Source organism: Tribolium castaneum, chromosome 1, assembly GCF_031307605.1.
Source record: "Tribolium castaneum strain GA2 chromosome 1, icTriCast1.1, whole genome shotgun sequence".
NCBI lineage: Eukaryota > Metazoa > Arthropoda > Insecta > Coleoptera > Tenebrionidae > Tribolium > Tribolium castaneum.
Window position 1 is genome coordinate 35490572 of NC_087394.1, and position 27836 is coordinate 35518407.

The 27836-nt window shown below is 35.3% G+C and overlaps 3 protein-coding genes and 1 long non-coding RNA gene across 7 annotated transcripts; 3 read left to right on the plus strand and 1 right to left on the minus strand.

Moving 5' to 3' along the window:
- The first annotated feature begins 659 nt into the window (after positions 1–659).
- On the plus strand, positions 660–3164 carry Abp1 (Actin binding protein 1). Its single transcript, XM_961881.4, has 3 exons — positions 660–844; positions 907–2012; positions 2460–3164. Exons 1-3 carry the CDS (start codon positions 762–764, stop codon positions 2597–2599), a joined length of 1329 nt encoding a protein of 442 aa, XP_966974.1. The 5' UTR covers positions 660–761; the 3' UTR covers positions 2600–3164.
- Positions 3165–6373: 3209 nt separating this feature from the next.
- On the minus strand, positions 6374–15227 carry LOC107397483 (uncharacterized). Of its 2 annotated transcripts, none has more exons than XR_010334536.1 (2): positions 15113–15227; positions 6374–10680 (listed from the first exon to the last, which is right to left on the minus strand). It is a non-coding gene; the product is annotated as an uncharacterized LOC107397483 (long non-coding RNA). The 2 variants fall into 2 exon arrangements; XR_001574561.2 differs by lacking the exon at positions 15113–15227 and adding an exon at positions 10816–10953.
- Positions 10949–22867, plus strand: LOC655182 (prolactin-releasing peptide receptor). 3 transcript variants are annotated; one of them, XM_015977712.2, is made up of 3 exons: positions 11021–11088; positions 20790–20834; positions 21711–22867. In XM_015977712.2, the coding sequence occupies exon 3, from the start codon at positions 21746–21748 to the stop codon at positions 22865–22867; it is 1122 nt and encodes a 373-aa protein (XP_015833198.1). In that variant the 5' UTR covers positions 11021–11088; positions 20790–20834; positions 21711–21745. The 3 variants fall into 3 exon arrangements, with proteins under 3 accessions (XP_015833197.1, XP_015833199.1, XP_015833198.1); XM_015977711.2 differs by lacking the exon at positions 20790–20834 and having other exon boundaries at positions 10949–11088; XM_015977713.2 differs by lacking the exon at positions 20790–20834 and having other exon boundaries at positions 10964–11088; positions 21714–22867.
- A 2108-nt stretch (positions 22868–24975) lies between these two features.
- LOC135265215 (prolactin-releasing peptide receptor-like) lies at positions 24976–27751 on the plus strand. Its single transcript, XM_961701.4, has 2 exons — positions 24976–26286; positions 27528–27751. Exon 1 carries the CDS (start codon positions 24976–24978, stop codon positions 26281–26283), a length of 1308 nt encoding a protein of 435 aa, XP_966794.1. The 3' UTR covers positions 26284–26286; positions 27528–27751.
- Positions 27752–27836: the final 85 nt, after the last annotated feature.

The window sequence follows — 27836 nt, forward strand, 5'->3', positions numbered from 1 at the left end:
CTGTAAGGTAGTTTTTACTTCATAGTAACTACACCAAGTCGTGGTGAATCTAAAGCTGCACCAGTTGTCTTCTTCGTTATAATATTTACTTAAAAAACGCCAGTAACGTTTTATAATAGTATTTAGTAAACATTTGTAAGTAAAATTTTAGTAATTTCGGAAACAATTTTTTTTTTAAAATGTCATGGAAAAGGAGACATGTTGATTAGAAATACACATTATTTCAAAATATTTCCACTTACTTAGATAATCATAAATTTTATTTGGTGCATAATTATTGAACCTCATATGGAGATGAGGTTCATATGGCATATATTGACCTGGATATGGCATATGATTTGATTATATAACGAGACCGTAATTGACTATATTATGTTGGTAAGCAGTTTAAGAAAAGTGATTATTTGAAGTTTTTTGGTGGATAAACTCAATTTCCACCACAATGGTTTTTATGAAAGTGAACCGAATGTAGTTTAAATTAATATTCATGCTAAAAGCATTTTCTCATCGTTTTACAGTTGTTGTAAGTATCGTTTTTACGTATACAAATTTTTCGTTTAAATCGTCAAAAAGAGCAAAGAACATTTCAAACAATCGGAAAATGCTGATGGATGTTATGGAATTGCGCGTTTTTTCAAATGTAGGGATTTCCGACCGTGCCGTTGGTAGTGGTTTCTCTCACATGTCAAACGTCAAGTGGTTGTGTGATTTGTTATCTTTGTTGAATTGTCTTAATTTTCCGGCTTTAATGAATTAAAATCATGTCAATAAATTTAGACAAATACCGGGATGAGCTTGTATCAGCTTGGAAAGATGTGCTTGATGCGAAAACACCAACAGATTGGTAATACACTCCTTAAATAATTTATGCGGTTTTGCCTAATGGGTGTCTCGCTCGCATTTTAGGGCCCTATTCGCCTACGAGGGTCAAACCAACGTTTTGAAATTTGTGAGTAAGGGTTCCAACGGAATCGAGGAACTAACGGAAGACTTAAACAGCGGAAAAATAATGTACGCCTTTGTGAAAGTGAACGACCCGAAAACCTCTTTAATTAAGTTCGTTCTAATCAATTGGCAAGGAGAAGGCGCCAATACGGTGCGTAAAGGCATATCCGCCAACCACTTACGCGACATTGAGAAATTTTTCACCGGCGCTCACCTAACAATCAACGCTCGTAACGAGGAGGAAGTCGAGCCTCAGCTCATCATAGATAAGGTCGCAAAATCGGGCTCGGCATACAGTTTCAAAGCCCCCAGAGCCGAGATTATCGAGCCCACAGGTCCCGTTGGGACCACTTATCAACGCGTCAATCCCATAAAAGAAATCAATGCTCGTGAACGGGACCAGTTTTGGCGCAAAGAGGAGGAAGAAGAGAAGAAACGGGTCGAAGAGGAGCGGAAACGCAGAGAAATGGAGCGAATGAAGAACGAGGAAGAGCTAAGGCGGCGGGAATTGGAAGAGGCGGCCAAACGGGATGCGGAAATGTCCCTCAGGAATAACAACATTGATCAAATCAAACAAGCGGAAAAGGAGGCCGCCGTGGAGTCGGTTTCCGGTTCGAACTACGACGATGATTTTCCAACTAGAGTTAATCAAAGCGATGTTTTGAGAAAACAGCGAAATCAAGAGGCGCACGATTTAATAGCACAAAGAACGATTGACGCCCGGTCGGTGTTTGAACAGCACACGGTGGCCGGGCAGAAAAAAGTGCCCGAAAAACCGGTCAGAAATTCCATTTTGAAAGCACAAAATCAATTGAGTGTGGAAAATAAGTTGGAGGAGAGTGACGACGAAAGTGATCAGTTTTCCACAATTAAAAGGTCACCAAAAGATGTGGAAAAGAAGAGTGTGACTAGTCCCACAACGCCACAGGAAGTCTTTGAAGTGAGAAAGGAAGAGCCCCAAGAGGAGCGGGTGGAGCAAATTACAGATCAGCAATTTGTTGATGAGTATCTATATGAGTTTAGCACACCTGGACTGCAGGCTAGAGCGTTGTACGATTATCAGGCTGGTAAGACGATTTTATTTGTAGAGCTTTTTCTGAAATCGTTGGTGCGGAAATTTGCAGTGTTCAGCCGGCACTTATCTCCATATTTAATATTATTCTTCATTCTTTCATTCGTAAAAAGAACTCTGTGGTTAATTTTTATTAACTTAAACTTAATGGTTTTTGAACAGTGTAACGGATTTTAAAGAGTTGACCTCAAATACTATCATATTTGTTTACAATGACGAAGTTCAGGGTCGTGTGCTAAATTTAAATTTATTCAGGACTAATAAAATTTAATATATAATATATAATCCTGTGTAAAGTTTACAAAGCAGTCTGTACTATTAATTTCGATTTCAGAAAAACACTCAATGTTTATTTCAGCTCGTTGGTTGTTTACACTCTGCATATTCATAATAAATGATCAATTTTAGCGCCTTGTTATTCAAATCAATGTTTATTTTCCAGTGGACGATACCGAGATCAGTTTTGATCCAGGCGACATAATAACGAATATTGATCAAGTTGACAAGGGATGGTGGCAAGGACTGGCTCCCAATGGTACTTATGGCCTTTTCCCCGCTAATTATGTTGAGTTGATCCAATAATTTTCATTTGTATTTCTACCGTCGCTTCGCTTATTCCATTGCTCATAACGCATTTATTTAGTATTTTTCAAGCGCAATATTTTGTCGATAATAGGTTAAGTTTACTAAAAAATACCAAAATTTTATTTTTAGGAACGTATCGACACACCGTTTGTAATTATTCTTGTGCAATAAAACGAATTGTGAAGTATTAATGTTTTAATAAATTACGAACGGTGTGTTTTTTATTTTTAAAGCTTGTCGCCTTTTTATTTTGATTTGCCACACTGCCAGCTAGGGTATGCTCTTCTGTGCCAACTTCACCAAATTAAAACCCCAATTTGTTTGTTAAAATTGCGTTTCAATGATTGTTATTATAAATTTTAATTAAAAACTCTATGGAACAGTTAACTGTTGATAAATAATTTTATAATATTGTACGACTTACTTGCATCATAGCACAAATAAACATTTACCAAGACTTATGATCTTTTGCACTTCATAAATCTTTACTTTGTGATATGGTATATAGCGATTGTAATCTTGTATGTATTTATGGATAATAAAGCTACGTAATTTTTTACAATTGGGTGTTTTATTGCATCGTCCTGAAATTATTTAATTATTTTAATTGCGTTTAAACTAGCTTTGATATTTACCCTCAAAGCGCAAATAATTTTTAAATATTTGTGATGTATACGGTTCGCAAATAAATTATTATTATTTTACAGCGATTGAAACAAAACAGTGTGATTTATTTTAGATACGCACTCATCGATCATTTCAATTTGAAGCCGACAACAGCTTTAAAATTTCACTCATTTCTAGAGTTCAGCGGCACATAAAATTTGATGAATACATTAAAACCGTATAAAATCTTATTGTTATTAATGAAATTTGGTTGTAATTTTATTCATGAAATTCGCTGATAAAATGCGTTTCGTATTACCATTAATTTCTGTCATTATTGGGAAATTGCTTCCGGAAATACGAAATATTTCGTTTGGCATCCAGTCTTGATTTATTTCGCTTGGAATTTGAAAATATGCATTTGAATGCAGTGGAAAGAATGTTCAGTTTTTGAGTGAAAGAGTCAGCAAATTTGCAATGGGGTTCCAATGTGCGTTCCCGACCTTATCAGTAAATTGCCACTGGCTGTGATACGTAACAGTTTCGATGGTAATTTATCGATTGGACAAGTCGAGTGTGCAGCTTCATTTATTGAATTTATCGGCTTGTTGCATTAGCAAAATCAGTCAAGACGACGGTTGAGATGAGGTACAACAAAGTGGCAGTGCATCTGAAGCTTTGGTCAGTGAGTATCGCCGGAATTGACCAGCAACGTTATTTTCATTATGATTAAGTCGCCATAGTTACGATAATTTTGGAATTGACAGCTTAACAGCGGGGCACTTTTCGAATATATTGATGACGAGCATTTTGCTCGGAAACTGTTCCAGGACAAAGCCATAAAGTTGCTCGCTTCGTGTATATTGTACTACATGTGCAATCGATTCCTTTATTATTTCCAGTTGCAACAGGCAACATTTTAGCCTGGCGGATTGACCTAGCACAAGAATGGTACACCTTCCGAGAGATGATTAAAACTTCCTAATTGTGCAATTGTAGCATTGCTGCAATGCGAATTTAATTTATACTTCCCGAATATTCCAGCTCGGAATTAATTTAATTACGAGTTTTGTAACAAAGGGGATTTTTTGAATGGCAAGTTCGCTTTACACGCTGTAATCATCATCGAACGTGAATACCACGTTTTTACGCCAGTTGCAAAATTCAAAATAACTATCCACTAAAACGATAAGCTTTGGCGGATATTTGGCGAAACTTGTACTAATTCGGGTTTCGCAGGTGACAAATTATTTATGAATGACTAAACTTGAAGGGATTTAGGATTCTCCCAAATGGGACACTATTTAATGAGACTGATCAAACATTATTTAATAATTACGTCAATATTTTATCAGTTCAAAGTACGCCACGAAAAATTACAAAATGCGTAGGTGGTAATGAATGCCCTATAATTTAAATACACTATCATTTAAATTAATTTATTTTCTGCTTCATCAATAGTATTATTATTTCCAATTTTGTGTAAATTTGATCCGACATATTTCAAAAATATGCAAATGAATTATTTATTCTAACATTTTTAGCGATACGTTTTATGAAACGTGTGATAGGATCAACACAGAAATTAAACGTAGGCAGCTAAATGTCATTAGAAGTATATTTAGTTGGTATTTTCGTATGAAGAAACTTTTTTTAAACACTATGGTGTTACTTATAGAACGTTGGAAATTACCACACATTTTTGACTGTTTCTTGATTATTTTGTTATGTAATTAAAATTATAATGGTAAATAGACTCTTAATTATACTAGTTACTAGTTGTTCGTGCTTCCGCTGTTGTAAGCATGGATTTCGTTGTTTACGAGTTTGATCTACAGGGTGACCCAGGGGTGCGTAATCGGTTTATATAACTTTTTTGTTACTTAAATTATTGCCATGCTGTTTTCATTATCCGATAGATCGACTTAAAGTCCACAAACTAAAAATAGAGTGTTGTATACAGCGTGGTGAACCAAAGTTATATTTTTTTAAATGGTACACTATATATTTTTGCATAACTAGTAGTTTTTTCTACTCAAGAAACTATGTAACTTTGTAAATTCTCTTTTCGTTTCGGAATTATTTAACTTTTTGTTATAAAAAATCAGTGCAAAGTCGCCTGTGACAAATTTGCCACAGAAAAACTCAGAATATCTTGCAGTTTTAGCAAATAGTCGATTTTTACTTGCAACAGTTATTAAATTAATTACTAGAAAATTTTGCTTTACAAAAACTGGTTGCAATAAAATTTTGTGTGACTTTATCAGTGTGTTTTTTGGTGATGTAATCAGACGGCGGGTTTTAAATTAAGCAGCAAATAATTAATACATTATGTTCTCGATTAGTCCGAAAATTTATGCTATTTAATTAAGAAAGGAATTCCAATAAAGCAGGCAACTCCACAACAGCCCCGTTTAAATCTTCAAGATAAATCAAAGTTGAGTGCAGTTTCGTAGAATTTTAAAACTGAACCAAATTAAGAATTATGCTAATGGTGATTTTGTTTGTCGGCAAATTCTTAACGAACCCTCTGGGGATTCGAATTGTTTCACGAATCTCGGTTTTTCGTTTTCTCTGGTGATAACAATGAAAGTTTACACACTGAATCTGTCTAACACTTCTCAACAATTGCTCCAGATACCGTAAAATTTGTTGAATGCGTAGAACTCTCCGACCAAAAGCACATAAAGTCTTAATAAAGCACAGCCAACATAATACGGACTAAATAAAACTTGATTCCCGAGAGCAAAATAAAAAGTTATTTCTATAATAACGGTCTTTATGTAGCTGCTGAACGGTAATGCTCGAACAGTGGATCCGACAGTGTGTGAATATTTTTTGAGGCTCTAAACGCGCATAAAAGCCCGGAGTTGTGGGGTTGTAAGTGTCAAATCAATTAGGGCGTTTTTCCCCGAGCACAGGTTAAAATTCAAGTCGGCGCTGTGAAATTAGCAGGGGTGATATTCTAGACAGTCGTTTTGTTTATCACGGCTTTAATTGAGTTTTTATTAAACAAAGCTTGTGCTCGAGAGGCGGTCTTAAATATTTTTAGAACGCTAAAAACTTCCGTTATTACAGTTTAGGCATAATATTAATTTTACCTCGCTCTTGTTTAGTTTGTGATTAAAATTTGGTGGAGGCGCCGGGTTAGGGTTACTATTATGATTCAATTTAGAATTTATTACTTCCAATCTCCATGAATAACAAAGGATGTTTGTGACATTTTATCGGCAGAAATCCGTCTGACATTTCGCACGAGTTGAAGCTAGAAGAAAGTTCCGGAATAAACTGGGAATTGACTTTGTGAAGCTCCCTTTCCCGTACTGATAAACCCATTCATCATCTTCTCGGAAAAATGTTAGCTCACACGTCCAGTTATTTCGAAACTGAAAAATTCCCTACTTAATTATTCTTAAGGCTACTGCAAGCTGTCTCAACTTTTCAACTAATACGGATGTGACGTACTTTGTCAGAACAAGTCGAAAGTTGCAGACATGAGCCACACTAAAAGCATTTCTCGTAAATATTTTATAATAAACGTACTAGACTTGCGTAACAAAGTTTTAAAATACTTGAGTTTGTAAGTTTATATTGCTGACGATCAGTAAAATCGAGCCTATTAAAAAGTTACTTCCGCGGGGCACATTTAATTTTGTATTAAAACTTTCTTAAGCGGCGGCTCCTAATTTGATTGGAAGACGGTTAAGGTCTTTAAATCACTTTTTAATGCGTAATAAAACTGGCTAAAAAAGGGAATAGTTGCAACGATTGTTTCACGAAATGAAATTCCGTTCAGACTAATTGGACTTTTAAATAATTACCAAAGACATTTCGCTATTAATAAAGATTACGAACGAGCCGGCAGTCCCGGAATATGAACATTTTAATAAATTTCCTAATAACGCGACTTGCCAGTCATAGTTATTTTAATAACAAAACGTTTTTGTTTTACCCAGAAAGTACAAAGTATAAAGTTTTATGTTTGGAAATATAATAAAACGATTTTTACAGCCATGATTATTTATTTTTATTGTGCAATTACAAGGAATGACGCCCTTGCCAACGCACGGAGCAAAAAACTTGCCGAGAAATAATAACGTACGGTTTAAAGATAAGGACAAATTGCAATCGTAAATGTGGATAAGCTACCGTTGAAAATTTTATGTGTTTATTTAAGACCAGTTGCAAATTACGAATGTGTACTATGTTTTGAAGAGGGTGAATAACTGAAAGCTGCGATATATAAATCCAAGATTGGTTGCCACTTTTATCGCTGAAACAACATTTTTCGAATTTTGGTTGTTCAATCAACTGGATTTTTTGTCATCTCTCGCGCTTTGAGAGACAATGGCTTGAAAAATTCTTTTGTGTGCAGGCAATTAAGTAGCGAATCGCAATAATCTGATTATCGAGAGTATTTTCTTTGGCCCATTAGAGAACTTAATATATTTGGAAGGGTTTCATGCATCCATTTGCGGCAGTGTAATGGAACGGATTTGTCCCTTGTGAATTGTCGCCCATAACGTAAACTTTGAGGTTTCTCCTTCGCGACTAATTTCGCAAATACTTGCCGATATTTACATAACTGTTGGCGCAATTAAACATTTGTCTTAAATTTTAAAGACGCCGGAATTAACATCTACAAGTAACAGCACAAAATTAAAATATGTATCGAAGTTTAGGAACTGCATATTTTGGGCAATACTTTGGATGCTCACGTTCAAAATTAAAGTCATCTGTAGAATACATTGAGGAAAATCCCGAACGTCATCACGACTCTCGACATTAATTTTGAATGTGTTTGTAATAAGCTGGAAAGGTTTTGGACGGGTTTCCAGTGTAGTGCCTGTGGTGGTAATACAGTAAATACAAAATCCATCAAATTTTTCAATCAATCTAAGCTGCAGGCAAAAGCTATCTAATTAAAATTTCATTGAATAAATAAGTTTTCACGTTGAATGTCAATGATATTTGGATTTACTAAAAAATATGCAAATATCTAGTCTCAGAAGAGTCGGAACTTATAAATTTACGTTTGTTTGATTTTATTTCTAGAATTAATTGTGTGGCAATTCGTATTCAAATGACGTTTTCTTAACAAGTAATTTTGTTTTGATGCGTATTTCTGCGTATTTACAAAGCAAGTTAAAATTATGCCACTGGTTATTTCGATTTTTAGCTACGATAACCAACAAATTTTTAATTACTGAGCAATGCATTTTTAATATATTTTCATGAGCTATGAAAGCTGAAAATTTTTCATTATGCAAGATGGAACTCGAGTTTTAATGATGTCTGGGACGTCTGGATCTTAAAAGGATAAAGGAAGGCTCGGAATTTTGTGTAGCCAATAATTTGTTCATTTAAGAAACTGCGTCACAATTTTGAATTAAAAATTGATTTAGAATTAGAATATTATTTTTGGTGGGTAAGTTCGCAGTCTAGTTCTAGGATTTTTTTTTCGCTCGAAGTAGGAATATGAAATTGTGCATTAAATCTCTGAGCTAAAACTCCCAAGCAAGTATGTGTTTCGTTTTAATAGAACAAGGTTTACAATTTTTACAGAGCGCTCATACAAATTATTTTATTATGGCAAATGTGTCCATTACGACTACGTTTTTGTAATAAATTGAGAAAATTAAATACATACTTATTCGTGTAAATGCAGGATATAGAGAACTCGTTATTAAACACTTGACAAAAAATCCTAATTTTTTTGCATTTCTCTGAGACATCTAAAGAATAATCGGCTATTATTTAGCCACTTTAAGATACTTTTTTAATTTTTATTAACTTATTTGGATTGAAACAATTAATAAGTTATTCTGTTACCTCGGTAAACATATGGCGACCAAAGGAATTTGTTTCTAATTTAGAGCTTTTTACTAGTATATCAATTTAGAAGAACGTTCAAAAATGAAAAACGATTCAAAATATTAATTTCAATTTTTTTTAATGAAATAGCAATTATATGCATCCTGGTATGATTTTTTTTTACAAAAATATTAAAACCATTTTAGAAAATAATTATTGCCTTTTCCTATTAATTTCTATTAATGATAAAAAATGCGATTTAAGTATATATTGTTAACTGCACTGTTTTAATTTCTTTTCGAGAGATTTCAAGAAAATAGATTTAAAATTTTCAGAACGTGTTATCTTGATTGTGTGTGATTATTTAAAAAAAATGAGTGTAGAGAATAGAATGTATTATTGTTTTTCTACTTTGGTTTCACAAAATGTTCATTGTGAAACTGAAAGCGAACTTTTGTGCAACTACTTTTAGTAAATTTTTAGGAGTCGTATTGACAGTGCCGGTCTGGGAGTCATCAGTCGTCACTGTATTTTAATGTGTGATTTGTCAACAGCGTCAAGTCGTTTATTAACAAACCCCGAATAATTAACAAAATTAAGAAGAAATAGTTTGAACAGATTTTGATAAGTTAAACTATGTAGAAAGTAGAAAAAATAGTACATTACACTCGTTTTATAAGACAGTTGTGGCACTCCTTCGTCGTGCTCCAAAATCATTCGTGGCACAATAGAACGTCTTATAAAATTCGTATAATATTATACTATTTATAATCCAAATCCTCGACAGGACGTGTTTGTAATTTGGATCAGCTTTATTTTTCCAAGTGTAAGCTTGAAACTGTACATACATCCCATTTCGTCTAAATATAAAAAAATGCAATTACCACTGATATCCTCTCCCTATTAAAACCTAGAAGAAAGGTGCTAAATTTAAAACCCGTGTTTATTAAAATTAAAAATTCAATTAAGCACACTGCACGTTTTATGTCGCTGTTAAAGTTTCAAAAAAATGCAAATATCTTTTTCCATGTAGGTAATAAAGACCAAACAAAAGCAAAGTAAATTTGCATTAACATTTTAATTTTTCCCAAGTTATCCTAAAACCGGGCGAAAAATCAAAACAAAAGTGCGAGTTTGCATTTAAGAAATTAGGTATTAAAATCGTATAATGAGTTTCGCCCTCGCAAAATGAATTTTTTGCACTTAATTAGAACAAAGGAGCGCACATTTACGACCGTTCCACCCATATCCCATCCATTACACGCTAGTATTTCCGTTTAGTTCAGCGATGAAACGTCGAGACAAGTGTAATGGGAAATTTGTCAACGGAGATTATTGAATAGCCATCGCGAAATCTTGTGCGCATATACCATTGTAGTCACATGAAAATGGCGACTGGGGCCTCCACAGTGGTGCTTCGCCCTCCTGACCGACTGATAGAGTGATGACATTTTTATTTGCCGTAAGGTGTATCGATCCCTCACACATCGATGCAAAGCTATTTTTTGTGGGCTTTGACATAGATGTTGGCCGGCGGCAGTTTAGCCACTTTTCGAAAATTCTGAAGGGATGTAGACAAATGGAGTGTCGCTTGTTTGCAGTAATATTCCAGCTGTCGGCGCCCGTGCCTGGAATACGGATGAAGGCGTCTCCAGAGGCTGCAAAATTGCAAACATGATTTAACAATCGAAATTACGGCGATAATTGCATCGCTCCTTGTCGGAATATCGGCCTCTATCGCATAACGACGCCTCCGATGCGTGGGCATCGCGACGCTCCGATGGTCTCGTTACCTCGTGCTCAGTTTGTCGGGGCTCGCTTTTCGACTCGCACGTGTCGGTCCTCGGCCACGGACGCAGCTTTGGTGCTATCAGAGGGCTTTAATTTGTTTCAGTTTGAATTTTATTTGGTTGAATGGTCACACTTAAAACACCCCTAAAAGAAACACACTGTTGCTTGCTCTAACTAATCACACTGTTTAAAACCGGCGCAAGATGTGACCACTTCAGCGAGTTTTTTTCATTTTGGTCACTGTTGAGGTGTGTGTGTTCCTGTCGTATCGACTGGTAAACAAATTTTATTATGTGCTTTGTTTATTGGGTAACACAAACTCAAATCTGACAAGAGATTACGTTTGCTCAGCGTGTTAATCAATTTCGAAAAGCAAGCGGGACTTGGCTAATTTTAGATGATGGCTGGTAGAGAAAGTTTTGAGTTTGCGGTTCAGATTGGCCGGTTTTGAAATGTTTAAAACAGCAAATGCAAAGAATTCGAGAGCGCGCTTAGGCCGTACACATCTGTTGCGTCTGACAACAGCGATAATATAAACTGCTTGGCGATTTGAGCGTTTACATTCTTTGGATTTTATTGGTTTTATTAAAAGCTACGAAAACAGGATTAGGCCCGAGAAGGGAAAATTTCAGATTAATTTTTTCTATTCCCTATTATTATGGATTTTCAATGCGAATATCCGAGAGAGAGAATCAAAAAAGTGTCTCCTGTAATCTTACACACAGAATAAAATTTGCCGGAAAAGCTCCTTAAATGATGCTTTTTACACTGAAAAGAAAGGCAATTGGGCTGAATGCAGAGGCTAATAACACATTTTTCAGGGTTTCTCTGTGTTTTATTCTTACTTATTTGAACTATTAAAAGCAGGTGTTCCTTTCAGTTATTTTCTCTTGCTGTTTATTTTGATCCGAACTTTTCCATAACAAATAAATTTCGTTGAGTAACCAAGTCGTACAAAATTGCGCGATTTTATTAAAATCCAAAGCCGAAATAAATAGCCCATAGGTGCGAAGATAAATAAATGTACGATCCTACAGGCCATAAAAATCGTCGACAATTCCCAACTCGATACGATTTCAGGTATTCTTTCTCCCAGAGGCAAAAATCAAAAATTTATTACAATTCGATATCGTAAAACCATTCAGTTTTTACCACAGCAGGTTGAAAATTATTTTTGGTTGCAGGAAAGTAAATCAAATTTTAATTCGCTATTAATTTGGTGTTTGGCAAACTTAATCACACCGAAGAATACAAAGTTAAAACTATAATTCGTTTTTTGTAAATTAATTTTACAAATACCATTTTTCCTTCTGCAATACCAAATGAAACCAAAGATAAATTAAAAAATAATTAGATAACATTTTTTAAATTTTTTTAACAAATGTTTATTGTAAAAAAAGTAATTAAGGGTGTACTAAGTGTATTAAGGAGTCTGTAAATGAATATCTTAATTTTAAATTTATTTCCAAATTTTCGCAATGTGTATTCTGGATTTTCATGAGCAAAGGAAAAATTTAGATTTGAATATAAAACCATAATTGAACGTGTGATTGTTTTATTACAAAACGTGTAAACCCTTGCCAAAAGTGGGCAAAAATAAATACAGTTTAAAAAAATATTTGCTCTTATTATGAATGAAAAACGGAAAGAATGCCTGAAAATATGAATAAGTGTTTTTTTTCTTTCTGGGTAAACACGGTTTAAAAATACATATTTGTTTAATTACAGTGATAAAGGACATCAAACTGAATGAAAAGTTCCTATGACAAAAAATTGTTTGAGTCTTTTTGTACAAGATATAGCTCTTTAAACTTAAATTTAAAAAAAAATCTGACTTCATTTTTGTGCTTGACTGAACGTCAATTACCACCATACGAGAGCTTGTCCGTCACTTTTGAATCACCCTGTATAAGTGACTATCTATTTTTTTGAGTTGAATTTATTTTTAACTTTGTCACGAATTTGCATTACAAGTAGTTATTTATTTAGATGAATTCGTATTAAAATTAATTTTGATTAGACGAGCTTCTATTTTCTCCAACCGAGATCCGAGATCCTATTAAATTTCACAACTTGAGTGGAAATAGAAACTTGAAAGAAAAATTCAGGACAAAAATAGCTTGTTACTTTAATTGCCTCATCATATTTTGCGGTATTAATATTTTTAAATATTCCAAAAATAATTTTCATGGAATTGCTAAAACAAGTTAAATTTGTTGTAGTTTTTTACATCGTTTGTTCACTTTTTCATCATTATTAAAATGAATATGGCTATATCCTCTGCTGTTTTAATTACATCAAATAAACCCTTTTTCAACTTGTACAAATATTTAATTTTGTGCAATCCACTGTTCTTTTGATCTATTTTCTCATCTAAATCGATTTTTTAATATAAATTAGCCCCGTTCGTATTGAGAAACAAAATCTGCAATTGTGATCCAAATGGGCGAAAATAAACTTACAAACAAGTCCATAACTTTTCATTAAAAGTTTTCACCCGCTTGTAAAGACGGAAATTAAATAATAAGATTTCAAAAAAATGAGATAATGTTAATGTAAAATTTGCTGTTCTCTTTCCGGATATAAAAAGATCCTTGTGTTAAAAACATCAAAACAATTATTTTCCGAGTTGAGACTCCTTTTAGAGCATCACAAACTGTGCAATGAAAACAACAAGCTACTTACATAAATTTCAACAGCTTTACATCGTCTCTTTCATTTTCCGTGAAATTTCAGCATGCACAACTCCTCTAATTAGTGCATGCACACACGTGTCTTATTTTCCTCCCACTTTACGCACGGACAAGGGCTTTGTAGTACCATCCTGATGGCTTTCCACCACCGACCAAACTTTGTTACGGCCTCGGTTTCATCCAAACAGAAGCTTTGTAAAATTTCGAAGCGTCTGTTGCGTCGGACACATTGAATTTGGCCGAAATCGTTTATGCAGCCAGAAGTAAGAATTGGCCGAACATCCGATGCCGGTTTTACGGCTAAGGACCATTTGCACCGGTTGCGCTTTGCCATTTAGCAGGAGTATAAATTTTACGGCCACTTGGACTGTGACAGCTCGATGGTGCCTGAAATTTTACGCGTTCCAATTGTTTCCCGAATTTAACGTTCGCGAAAAATGAAATTTTAATTAACATTTGGGCTTTTAAAGGCGGTTTGCCGGGAATTTCAAAGAGCTTTTCCTGTATAGTGAGCTCGTAATAAATCTCGGAAACCTGCTGGGAATGTCACTGTAAAAATTCCAGCTATGCAAGAGAGTACTCTTGTTCATATTTCTTCTTGTAATTTATAAATGGCACCGTCGGGGCTTAAACATAAGCCATTTGTTACAAGGAAATCGATTCTATAAGAAATTGATATAGACGTAAAATTAATCCGTTGGAATATGAGTAAGTGGAGAGCAGGAAAAAGTAAAATATAAATCCCGAAATCAATGCTTGTGGGGCCCTCTTTACGGCGGTCTTAAGAATTTGCCGTTAATAACGTTATTACGACAAATAATACGCCTTCGTTGTTCTTCTGATACCTTTTATTTTTGTCTACTCGCCATAAAATTTTATGGCTGCACTTTTACACCGTGTAAACTAAATTCTGGCTTTTTTTCTACTTGAAAAGGGATCAAGTCCAATGCTCTTAAGGTCGTTTTCTCCAGGTGCGTGATCAGGGGGTTGGCAGAGCAGAATATCGAATAAAATACTTTTCTTTTTGTGCAGTGACAGCGGTCAGGTACACTCTATGTGTAATAATAAAAAATCTTTATTTTTCATTCGGCGCACGCGACATGCACTTTAAAATCGCGTATTCTTCTCTTCTCGTTATTTTTTCAGCACGAACGAGCGAAATTTTTCACCTGAAATCCCCCGACAAAGAAATCATTTCTAATTAAGATGAGTTACGGAGGCAGCAAATCTAGACAATGAATGCCTAATGAAGAATAAAGCAAAATGTTGATGCTTTTTATAATTTCGTCTGTCCTGAATAAAAAAATGCTTTGTCGTTTGTTCGCAGCTCCTCCGTAGTGTCGTTTGCAAATTCTCTGTAGCCATTTGCAATGTAACATCTTTCACAAGGATTAGACGTTATTAAGAGATGAAAATGAAATTCTCCCAAGGATTTGGAAGTCTTAATTTAAAACGTCATAATTATAAGCAAACGACTTTAATTAAGTTAGATAGAATTTAAATGAAATACTGAATGGAAGTTTAATTACTTAGTTACTAGCGCAAATATCTACGAATGTCAAACCCCAACCATTTTACAAATCAACTAATTATGGCGAGTATTTACCTTCATGCGAATTTCAAACAGTAAATAATTTTTCACAGTGATGCGTTTGATTACATAGCGATTAAACACCGAACAATTTTCATTAACAAACGAACATGTTGCAGTTAATTGTGAACGTAGCTACGGGTGATCATGTTGTTATTATTTTGCTAAAGTAGCGATAAAATGATAAATTTTACGATTATATTGGATTAAGATTAAACTGTAATGCTGCAGATGACGACCAATTGCCCGCATTAATAAATTTAATGGTGATTGAACCAACTAAATAAAAAAGATTTGTTTGAACAAAACGCTAAAGATAAGCAGATGAAATAAATAGATGAGAAGAAAACTCATCTTCGATAACCGGAACTGCGGCTGTTTTCAACTCCTTCGACTCCATACCTCACTTTGGATTAAATACCGAATTTCCAAACAAGACCGATTTTATTTGACTTGTTTGTAAGAAATAAATTGAATTAACAGAGTCGTTATAAAAATGCAATTATTGCCGGGTAACAAATTACGTGTTTAGATGTGTTTTAGTTTTCGCGAAAGCCTAATTTAGCCACAAATCCATTCTTTATGGTTATTTATAGCCGAACGTGAACTAAAGCTCGCACTCTGCCAACACTTAAACTTTTCAAACTGCCACACTTTTATTCATTAATTGAAGTTGAATGTAATCAACAGGTGTCTATCCTTCAGGCTAATTTGAAGATCGATTCGAGTCCAACTGTCGAAGGAAAAAAGGAACGACCAGGAAGTGCTTTCGTGTATAAATTGTTATTAATAGGCGCGAATGTTTGCTCTGCTTTCGTCAAAAATGGAAAAATAACAGGCGGGGAAGCTGCATTTAATGAAAGGCAAACAAAAACTATTTCTCTTGTTTAGATTTTCCCCACTTGAAGTTTTTCCATCCAGTACGGACTTGACAGTTTTTCCGCTGATGAAATACATTGTTGGTAAATAGCCCCTGGACGCGATTTAATTTTAGGCGATTTTTCAGCGTCCAAAATTCGATAGCTGGTTGATAAATGTAAAAATATCGTCCGTGATAAACACAGAATTTGAAATAAAATTAAAAGTGGCGTCTCGCTAGCGAAACCTGATGAATAATCGATGAGAGAATACATTAATATGAAAATAGAATTGAAACTTTTGGTGTATTTTCAGTTGTAGAGAGCGCGTCGGAATCGAATAACAAATTTAATTAATTCGCCAATATAACTTTATCTTTGAGCTTCATCGAGTGTTATCTTTAACATTCGTAACTTCATTACGCGCTCTAAACGCTTTTATAATAACTTTCAAATTGATGCAATACGCAATTTAAATTCAAATGTTTTCGACCAACTTTTGATCATCGCAGCCAAATATTCTGACCTAAACTGCTATGCATTTGGCGCACTTTGCCTGCTAACGACTTCATGTCCCGCAGGATTCGATGAATACAAAGTTCTGGTGGAATTTTTAAGTAATGTCGGTTCGTTATTACATTAGGCACTTCATTCTGATTGAAACGGTCAAGGGATTCACTTTTAACTAGATTAAAACTTTGGCTATTGAAACTTTTCCATTTTTATTGTAAATGCAACGCGGTCATAAATTAAAATAATGAATTATTTCTCCAAATCGAAATATACAATGCATGCGGCAAGCAAAATTTACGGTCCAACAATATTTCAATAGATAAAATTACGTATGCATTGGTTGAGATTCCACAGCTCTTTTATAAATTGGCCCGAATTTTTAATCTTTTAATTAAGCAAAACTCTGGTAATGTCATGGCAAGCTTGAGGCGGTGTAATATCGTGATTAAAACATGAAAATTTTAAATATTTGTTCACCCCGCATTTGGTAATTACTGTAAGATCACTTGCATATTTGCCAATTCTAATCTGAGCTGAAAATTTGCCAACGATGTAATAACGAAATAAATTTAAGCAGGCTGGGTGGGCTGGAGCGTTAATAAATTTGTCTTGTAAGTCAACTTTTAATTTTATAGAATAAACTTTGAGAAAGAATGGGCTGAACTGAGTCGAAACAAATGTGTTTTTTTACGTGCCAAAAAGTAAGGAACTGTGGAGTATATGGAAGACTTTTCCCCATTTCCAGCAGAGAAATAAAAAATACATTGTGTTTTATGTTCACAGTATATAGTCGGTTCTCCTGAAAGATTTCAGTCGGTAATAAAACTCATCCACATTGAATAATTTCCCATTTGAAGAAGTAAGAACATTTTATTGATTTATTGATTTCACTTTTATTTACACCACCGCGGAAAGACTTATTTTTATTTAGCCAAGAAGGCATTTATTTATAGGCAGTAAAAGCTCGCTTATTGCCCGCTTAAACAACCAGTCAATTTAACGATTTACATAACGGCGAGTTTTAATGAATCGTTACGTTTGTTAAAAATCCCAATCCTATTTTCCACATTAAACGTACATCTCTTTGTGTTTACGTCATTAATATCTTAAATCCTCTGCTAATGGCCACCAAACGAAACAATAATGAACGAATAAACTGTCACGCAGTGGTACACGTGTTAACACAACTGCGATATTACACGTGCTATTCTATTACTGTCGGTGTGCCAATCGAGCCGATAATTTGTTCTGGCGGTGGCTCCAGTAGACCTCTTCATTTTACATCAATTTACCACCACTACAAAAAATAAATACATCATAAAAAGCACAGCAGTAAAGTTAAGTGGCTTTAAGGACTCCACTGCAGTTTTACATTTCATCCCACTTTTATGTCATCCAGGGACATTAATCTGGCCTGAAACTCAGTTTATCACTCGCACAGGCCTGGGAAAAAAATCGACTTTGAACCTTTTCTCAAAAAGGGGCGCTAAAGTCATTGGTCACTGCACGAAAATTTAATCGACACAGTAACACTATAGGACATCAAAAAAGTAAAAAAGTAAACAGCTTTCCTAATCAAAGACAATTTGCATTCGTAAAAAAGATATTAATTAAATTAAAGCCATCTAACTCCATTTGTTCAAACAATAAATCATTAGAACATACGTTAAAAAACCATTTCTTCACAATCCAGAAACTTAAATTAAAGATTTTTCTTCGTATTTTTCACTTTTTTAAAATTTTTGTGTTATCTTTTGGTAAAACTTGTTTTGAGTCACTGTGTATATGTTTGCAGCAAACTAACAATGCCGGCTTATGCATTAATGATATGCTAATTTGTTTACATGTCCATTGTTGGATCAACAGCCAATTTAAAATTTGTGCATTTAATGTATTCGATTGTGAGGAAGTTTAAATTAATTAAACGCTTGCAGGAATGGACGATAATTATTATTCTCGTTTATAAGTTTGCACCAAAAGTAAATACGAAAACTGTGAGCTAATTATTTATTTACATTTTGCATCTGCCTGGCAAACATAGTTTAATTGGATAGCTGGCAAGAAAATGCAAGATTTTTTGCGTCTAAAGGGTGGGAATTGTGGCCGAAATAGGGGTGAAGGTGGTGAAGCGTCGGTCTCGTTGTCGCCATTCAAAATAAGCCGTTAATTTGATTGTGATCCATATTATGCTTACGTGATGGAATGTTTTCCTGTAATAATATTAATTATAGTTCAAACAAACTACTCCATTTTGCTAATAGACGACTCAATAAGTGCAAGAAAACGCCGAAGGCTCGCCTCTCGTTTGTCTCGCCGGAGTAAAGAAGGAGTCGTAACACAATTAGCGAGCTAATAATGAATCTCGAGTCGCATTGAAATTATTTAAAGTAAAAATGAAAATTTTAATTGTAAGTGTAATTAACCGTCTTCCGGCTCAATTTATCTCGTGGAGATCTGTGAAATTGAATTTGTCCAAGCCGACGGTGTTAATTTCGTCGATGATGTCGGTGTAATGGAAATGTCGGCAAGTCCCTCCCGAACTTCCAGCCGATCAATCATTTAAAACTGCTGAAGGAATACTTAGCCCCAAAGTGCTTACGTAACTTTGCAAAATTCACTTTGTTTTGACGAGAAGAGTTATGACGGAATTGACGCCAGGCTTGTCCATCATCATCAACATCATCCGAAGATTTTTTATCGCCGGTTTGACTAGAAAAACTTTCAAGTCTCCAAGTGCGAAGAAGTTTCATGTAATCAAAAGAATGACAAAGAAACTTTTGGAGGAGCCATAATAAACCTGACATGGAGTAACTACTCCAAAATGCTTTCAGATTACTTCGGAGTTTCCAGGAATATAAACTCGCTTTCGTTCGTTTTTCCCGAGATGGGTGATTTCTTTTCAAACAAAACACTCATTATTGGGAAAATTCTGATGGAAAAACTTCTCTTTGCATTTTATTTTATTACTGCGATTCAATAACGCCTACGATGGAAAATCAACGTAAATCTAATAACACCTAATCGGGTTGTTATTTGCGAAAATGGAAGAAACCCGGTTCGTGCTGATGCAGTAATTGAAATTATGCCAATTATTTTACTACTGTCTACTTATTCCCGATCAAAGATGATTTGTTTACACAGCCGTATTTATAATCTCTTAAATCGCAATTTACTTATTTTATGAACCGAGTTTTGTTTACTGTGCGAAATGTTAATTAAACGCAAATTTCTGTAAATAAATAAGGGAATTATGCCCGAAAAAAACACTTTTCTAATTCGATAATGTAAATAAATCATGTCGTGACCAAACAAATACACAATAATAAAAAAGCAATAAGAGAAAAATGGGTAAATATTCATGAGCATGACAAAATGTGTAATAAAAGTCTAATTCAAAGCAAGGTACTGATTTTTTTCGGCACTTTGAACGCATGTGACGAGATTACGAGATAGTCGTCTTCATAAAGTAGCATCCTGTAAATAAAATATTGGATTAAAGTTATATTAGAATTTATGAAAAGTTGAAGGCCGTTTTATGAATTAATTTCAATACTGCTTTAGAATCCTTCGTTATTAAATCGGCGGAAAATTTTCTGTTTGTAGCAGATTTGATGGTAAATACGTAAATAATCTTCCAGACAATTAATAAATTGGCTAGTCATTTTCGCATCCAATTTGTTCATGATAGTCGGTGGCCAAATGCGGAAATTTTTCGTAGGAATATAATACGTAATTAATCACAGCACGTATTGACGTTGGCTGTATTTCCTTTTTGGCAAAAATTTGCAATCATAACATCGGCGTATCTGCATTTCAAATGATCACGTATTGGAATAATTTTTCAACCTAATGCTGGAACATTGATGAGTGACATTGTGCTGCTCTCGTTGCCTTTAAAACAAAGTTTTTGCCACCTCTAATTACGAAAATTTAATTAAAACCAAAATTACCAAGTGAAAATTAAATTAAAAATACTCAACTAGCCGCTGCCTGCTTACGCATTCATCGTTGGTCCTGCGTTTTAATTCGACTTGTGATTTTTTCAGCGGTGAACCTTGAAGCTTGGTGGTGTTTTGATTAAACAATCCTAAACCAGCTGGGTAACATGGTGAATCAATAACATTCGAGGAGACCATAAATTATTTGTGTTTAGTTCTGTTGATTACTACCATTATTGGATTTTCCCTGTGACTTATTTACTGATTAAGCAATTTCCGACAGCAAATAACGTTTGCGCCCCAAAACGGCAATTCTTTGCATTTGCGAGTAAACTGCCATCATTGAGCTTTAAAATCCAGGTTTGTGTTTGTTTTTTCGTTTAGCTGAAATGCTACTACAAAACGGAAGTTTCGCGACACTTCCAACAGGTAACCGCTTTCAGAGGGATGTTTCGGAGCAACTACTTTTATTTATGTGTACAATGTAGTTGCTCCAAACCGTCTGCACAAACCTCAAACCACATCATTTCATGTCCGTTCTCTGGGATCTTTGTTCGTTCTTGACGAATATTAAGTTTCGCACAATTACAGCGGAATCAATCAAGGAGCTTGCACCACTTCTAATTACTTGAAACTGTTAATTAGAGGTCGTGTGGGTTATCCTCGGCTTCTTCATTTGGTTAATGGTTGCTGTGATAGGTCGAGGAGTAGCAGTGTTTCAAAAGCCACTTGCAGTTCGTTCATTCAGACAATAGCACAAAGCTTTTGTATATTTCATAGGAGGAACTTGCGTTTTGTTGTTTATTTATTTTCGGGTTATTTTTGGAAATCAGTTTGTGTTTGCGGATGGAAATAAATCATAAAAATTAAAGGGAAGCAATATGATGACGTAATTAAATATGACACTGAGATCGGAAAAGGTTATTTGAGAAAACACTCCGTTCTGGACATAATAATAAAGATAATGACTTGGCGCTGGAAATGTTTACTTAGTTCGATTCTCGTGTGATTGTTGCCCGGCTCAAAAGAAACAGATGTGGCGACCTCGTTCGGTTTATCTGTTTTTCCTTCATTCCCGATTCAAATTACCGCTTTTGTAAAAAAATGGGTTACGGAAATCATCCGGACATGAAAATATTTTCAGTAAACACACTTTTATGTGCTTGAACGCGGATAGTTCCGGATAATTCGTTTTAATTAAATATACAAAAGTTTATTAAAGAAGCTGGCAAGTGTGGTGGTTTTGACGCTGTTACTGTGTTGGGTGCTTTTGGCTAAATAATAAAGCAAGGAATTTTGTTTCAGAAGAAAAGTAGTGCTTTAGACATAAACAGTAAAAAATGACAGTGTTAAACACAACCGTTGAGGCCGTAAGATCAGCAAATAGTGCGTCGTCCCAATGTCAAGAAATCGGGATAATGAGTCATCTCCTAGTCCAAATAATCTTCTACATCCTTTACTCCGCCATATTTCTTTTAGGGCTATTCGGCAACATTCTCGTATGTTACATTGTTTATTCAAACAAAGCCATGCAAACAGTGACGAATCTGTTTATAACGAACTTGGCTCTCTCGGATATCTTGTGCGTCCTGTGTGTACCCTTCACTCCTTTGTACACGTTCTTAAGAAAGTGGATATTCGGCAGTTTGACTTGCCATCTAGTCGGATACGCTCAAGCAACTAGCGTTTACATTTCAACTTTGACCCTCACTGCGATTGCTATTGATCGTTTCTTCGTCATTCTCCATCCTCTGCGACAACGAATGAAACTCCATACGTGTCTCCTGATCCTGCTGGGCATCTGGGTGTTCTCCATGCTGGTCACCCTGCCCTACGGCATTTGCATGCAGGTGGAGGTGGAGTCCGAGGGCTGTATCGTGTGCGAGGAAAACTGGCCTTACGAAAACTTCGAAGTCGCTTTCGGTTCTTTCACCCTCGTCATGCAATTTATCATCCCATTTTGCATCATCGGGTACTGCTATTCCCGAATTTCGGGCCGTCTCAACGAGAGGGCAAAGTCCAAGCCGGGCACTAAAAGCGCGAGACGCGAGGAGGCCGACAAGGAGAAGAAGAAGAGGACCAACAGGATGCTCATAGCCATGGTCACAATTTTCGGCATCTGTTGGTTTCCTCTCAATTTGATCAATGTGGTGCATGATTATTATGTGTTTGAACGGGGGTCCTACTTCCACTTGTTCTTCTTCCTGGCTCATTGCCTGGCCATGTCTTCTACTTGCTATAACCCCTTTTTGTACGCGTGGCTCAACGAAAATTTCCGAAAGGAGTTCAAAGTGATCCTGCCGTGCATTTTGCGAAGCGCAACGAATCGGTACTGTAATGGTGATGAGCGCACTTTAGACACTCTTTTACACTCCACCGTGTACACGTCACCGGCTAAACACTTAGAACCACGTGAACCGATAGCTGAACCCATTCCTCAAACTCAAGAATATAACCTGTAATTATCCCGTCCATTTTAACTGGTTAGGATTTTTTCAAGTGGTAAGATTTAGGAGAAATCTGAGTGTTATTTTTCTTGAAAATATATGTGTGAGAACTTTTGGTTTGTTTCAGTTTTGTTGTGGTTTGCATTTTTATATAATATTAATCATCTAATGCTTAGACTGAGGTAAATAGTACCCGATTTGTGTGTGAATGTTTACTGTCAACACGGTACCACCGAGAGCAGGAACTTTGATTGCTCTCTGTAGTATCTGCAAGTGCGTCAAAATATATTTTTTCAAAATAAAATTTATATCCCCACCCATTGTCAAACAAAACACATCGTTTCCTTTTAGTCTAGTCATCCAACAATTGCGTGGTTGGAAACATAATTTCTGACTGACTGTCTTTGAACCAGCTACGATGTGAACATACTAAAAGTTCCCGGTTGCTATTGGTTGGACAATACTAGCAGAATATTAGAATTTGTGCCAGATAAACGTAATTCTTGGTTTTCCAGTTGCTTAGTTCTTCAGAATTCGTCTCAATATTTTTTAATTTTTTGTGTTTTTAGTTACTCTGCATTAAAATTTTTTTGTCCGTGTTTGAATTTTTAATTTTTGAAAATATGCATTGATACTATAATTGTTCTAATATAAATAATTTTTTTAATTTAAACAATTTTTCTATCAGCCTTGATTTTGGAATAGAAAATAATTTACGTTGAAGTGTCAAAATTGCAGTGTTCGCCAATTGATAATTTAGATTTAAAAAATTTATTTGTTTTAGATATTATAATTGTAATTATTAATTATTTCAAACCGACAGTAGAGATTTTAATTAGTAGTGTAAAAGTCCTACTTTTCTAGGATTCTTAGTCTTTGTGTGATGGATTTAAAAAAATGTGTTTTCGGCAAAGAATCAAATTATTTCAAAAGCTAAGCAGTATCGGCTATTTTATTCGGATCTTAATCGAAATCCCGTTCTGTGAGAAAGATAAAAATATAAAAGTCACCTCCTACTTGTTTATCTGGTGCACAAAAAACTGCAAGACGATTGAAGCGTTTGTCATTGGATATGGGAGGGATATTGCACTCCCAACTGTAAAACAGGCCAATCATAAGGCGACTGAAACTGACCAAAAAATTGGTGTTTGATTATTTTGTAAATGTCGTCCAAACCATCTGGAATTTCGGTGTTTTCTAAGAAAATTTCAAGTTTTCTGTTTGAACACTTGGGTTCAAAAATCGTGGATCGATTTGTTTTTGATAAAGATTGATTCTGGTAATTGGTTCGTGTTCAAACTCAAACATTTCGCAAGTTTTTCAGCAAAGACTCAATTGTTTCGCAAGATTTCCTTACAAAACTCAAAAATGTATCAAATTAGGTCAAAATTCATTTTAGTTATTAACTTGGACATTTTAAATTTATTTATAATTTATTTATATTTGAAATGTATTTTTATAAAATTGGGTGTTCCATTCAACTTTTAACAAACTTCTTATTTTTTTTTATTTTTTTATGGTTTCAGGCTGCCAGTATATGATCACTCTCATAGTTTTAATTTTTTTTTAACTTTTATAGTGTATTGGTTTTTTATTCAATCAAGGGTCAATTTATTAGTGTTTCTCTTCTTCTAAAAGTTCACAAGCCCTTGCAAATGCAAAGCATTATTTTAATCAAGCCGCTTTGAAATGAAAAAAATCATACGATTTTATCTGCCCTCTAGGTATATCTCGTCGGACTGGGGACTTTAGTATGTTTACCTGAACAGAAGCCTGAATTAAAAGTTCTGTTTCTCTTCGTGACTAAATTATTTTGGACTTTTGTCCGAAAAACGAGTTTGAAAAAATTACCTATTTGACACACTCTGTGTACAAGCAATACATTAATTATCGACTGGTGTTCTTAAGTGTGATTGGTAATATTTATCTCGCAGCTATTTTCTTCCAATTTTAAACTAATGTATTGTTATCGTAAATATTGACTCAAGCAGTTAGAAGGTAGCGTCACTAATGAAAGTGTTTTTTCACATGCAGATTGAAGCGTAAAGTTCGTAAACCAGTAGACTGCCGTTAACAAAATGTTGGACATTAAAATTTAAGTGATATTAAAGTAAAAAAGTGTGATGGAGAATTTCAATAACAGCACCGCAACCAACGAAGAATGGAACCAAGCATCTGTGAACGCGACCCACGACATCATCCACAACCCCCTAGTGCAATCCATCTTCTTCATGGTGTACACCACGATCTTCGTGTTAGGCATATTCGGCAACGTTTTAGTTTGTTACGTGGTGTTTAGAAGTCGCGCCATGCAGACAGTAACCAACCTCTTCATAACCAACTTGGCTCTATCCGACATTTTGCTGTGTGTCCTCGCTGTGCCCTTCACTCCTCTGTACACGTTCCTGGGCGAATGGGTGTTCGGGAGCGTCATCTGCCACCTGGTGTCGTACGCCCAGGGCGCCAGTGTGTACATTTCAACCCTTACTTTGATGTCAATAGCCATCGATCGCTTCTTCGTCATCATCTACCCTTTCCACCCCCGCATGAAGATCTCAACTTGCATCTTCATCATCGTCATCATCTGGGTGTTCTCGATCCTGGTCACCCTCCCATATGGAATCTACATGACGTACTTCCAAGGCAACAGCACTGACACCACCACCAAAGTCAAGTACTACTGTGACGAAAACTGGCCTAGTGAAAAGTGGCGCAAGCTCTTCGGTGGTTTCACCACCACCATGCAGTTCATCTTCCCCTTCTTCATCATCAAGTTCTGCTACATTTGCGTCTCAATCAAACTCAACGACCGTGCAAGGAGCAAACCAGGCTCGAAAAACTCTCGCAAGGAGGAAGCCGACCGCGAACGCAAACGACGAACTAACCGGATGCTGATCGCCATGGTGGCAATTTTCCTCATCTCCTGGCTCCCCCTCAACTTGATCAACCTCATCAACGACTTCTACGACCAAATCGGCAACTGGGAGTACTACCTTCTTAGCTTTTTCCTAGTGCACGCTTTGGCGATGTCCTCCACGTGCTACAACCCGTTCTTGTACGCCTGGCTGAACGAGAATTTCCGCAAGGAGTTTAAGCAAGTGTTGCCGTGTTGCGACTCGGGGTCGATGCGGGTGCCGCCTGGACGGCTGGGGAACTGGAGGTCGGAGAGGACGTGCAATGGGAATAACGAGACGCAGCAAGAGTCGCTCCTGCAGAGTGGAGTGCACAGAGCTGCGTCTATCAGGGAGAGGAAATCGACGCCGCCACCGCTGAAAACCGACAGTGTGGAGGTGGAGAATATTCTGGTGCCAAATGCTAACAGTGGGGTTCCGGGGGCGGTTTACGACTCGGCGGCCGAGACCGTCAGGTTGAGGCTGATTACGGAGGAGGAGCCGCCTCCTTATGACGCTTCCATGAAAATTGGAGAGTAATAGGTAGGTGGATGAAGTGACAATACAACTGAACGATTATTGCCACAATTACAACGTTTCGAATTTAATTTAAACATTTTCATGCCGTCAATTGTTTTAAAAAGAATGTGATTATTTAAAAAAAAGCATTTGTTCATTAGGTTTTTATATTATTAACAAATTAATAATGGCCCTCTGGCCCTCCTTCCTGGATCCGCCCTTGTACCCAAATATTAACTCTTAAAAGCTTAACTGATTTCTTACTAATTTTTTAATAAAACAAAACAAATGGGATTTTTGAAAATTTTTCGTTTTATTAAACATATTATTATTTTGTTAAAATTTACAGAGATATTAACTTTGATTGTAAATTTTGTGATAGGAGATTCGATTAAATTTCAATATTTATTTATCTAAATGAAAACATTTTATTAAAGCCGTAGAAAATATTATTAAACAGAGCTGCATAAAATTTAAATCAATGAAAAACTTTAAAACAAATAATACCGGATGTTTTAAAAAGGTGGTGCCCAACTTTAAGGATTTTGTGATAGACAAATTTTGCATAAAACACCGTTTTTAAACGAAAAGACGCTTTTTAAAGGACGAGTAAAAATATTTTGCGCATTTGATGTTCAATGATTTTGGAAAGAAATAAAATTTTCCTTAATTGTTTTATTAATCAAAACTAGTTTTTTGTGGAATTTTTGTAGACTGCTATTCATGCGAGAAAATTCCACCCAATTTAATTATAAATTTAAATAGTTCCAGTGTATTTTTTAACATATGTTTCTTTATGTTATATAAATCGAAAAAAATATTGCCAATAACTGGTTTTTTTTAGCTTTTAGTTTAAGACAATAAACAAAACTTTGCCATGCATTGAGCCCTTCTTCACATAATAAGGTTTGCCTCTTGTGAGAATGGCAGATTAAAAATATTTTTTCCCAAAATTTAATATAATTAAATAATTAGTAGCAATAAAATAAGGTACAATGAGACATGAAGCAAAAAGATTAATTACTATTAGACGTGGTATGAAGGTCTCTCATTATGTACTTTCAGGTTAAAGACCTGTCGATAAACACTTTGTTTATCCGTGTACGATTTGCTGTTTGATCAAAATGCAGTTTATCTTTTATCGCAATTTAGTACTTAACTTGATGCTCAACATATTTAGTTGTGTACTCAAAACAACTCTTTGTTTTTGAATAACAAAAGTACTAGACAAATAAATGATTGAAATACTTTCTGGTGTGTTTCAGTCGACTACAGTATTGCAACTCTGGACTGATGGCGATCTTCAAAGTTCCCAAACATTTCTCGAAGTATTTACATTGGATTTAACTCTGTGTCAAGGTGTTATTCGGCGTTCTTTGTGTACATAATATTCACCTCTAGTGATAAAGCTTAGCCTACTGTGTATTATAATTATATTAATTTTGTATATACTATATATTTCTAAAATAAATATCGTTATGTGACGGAATGTGGAGTTAATTTCCCCGAAACAGACTACGAGGGATTATTTCGCCCTAGTTTATAGGTTTGTGTAAGATCTCCAGAAATAAAGC

What these genes read in the sequence shown, in the direction of transcription:
- LOC135265215 (XM_961701.4), top strand. Translation starts at nt 24,976, where the DNA reads ATGGAGAATTTCAATAACAGCACCGCAACCAACGAAGAATGGAACCAA.
- Abp1 (XM_961881.4), top strand. Translation starts at nt 762, where the DNA reads ATGTCAATAAATTTAGACAAATACCGGGATGAGCTTGTATCAGCTTGG. An exon ending in GCGAAAACACCAACAGATTG is followed by an intron (nt 845 to 906) that starts GTAATACACTCC and finishes CTCGCATTTTAG; the next exon opens with GGCCCTATTCGCCTACGAGG. An exon ending in GTTGTACGATTATCAGGCTG is followed by an intron (nt 2,013 to 2,459) that starts GTAAGACGATTT and finishes TTTATTTTCCAG; the next exon opens with TGGACGATACCGAGATCAGT.
- LOC655182 (XM_015977711.2), top strand. Translation starts at nt 21,746, where the DNA reads ATGACAGTGTTAAACACAACCGTTGAGGCCGTAAGATCAGCAAATAGT.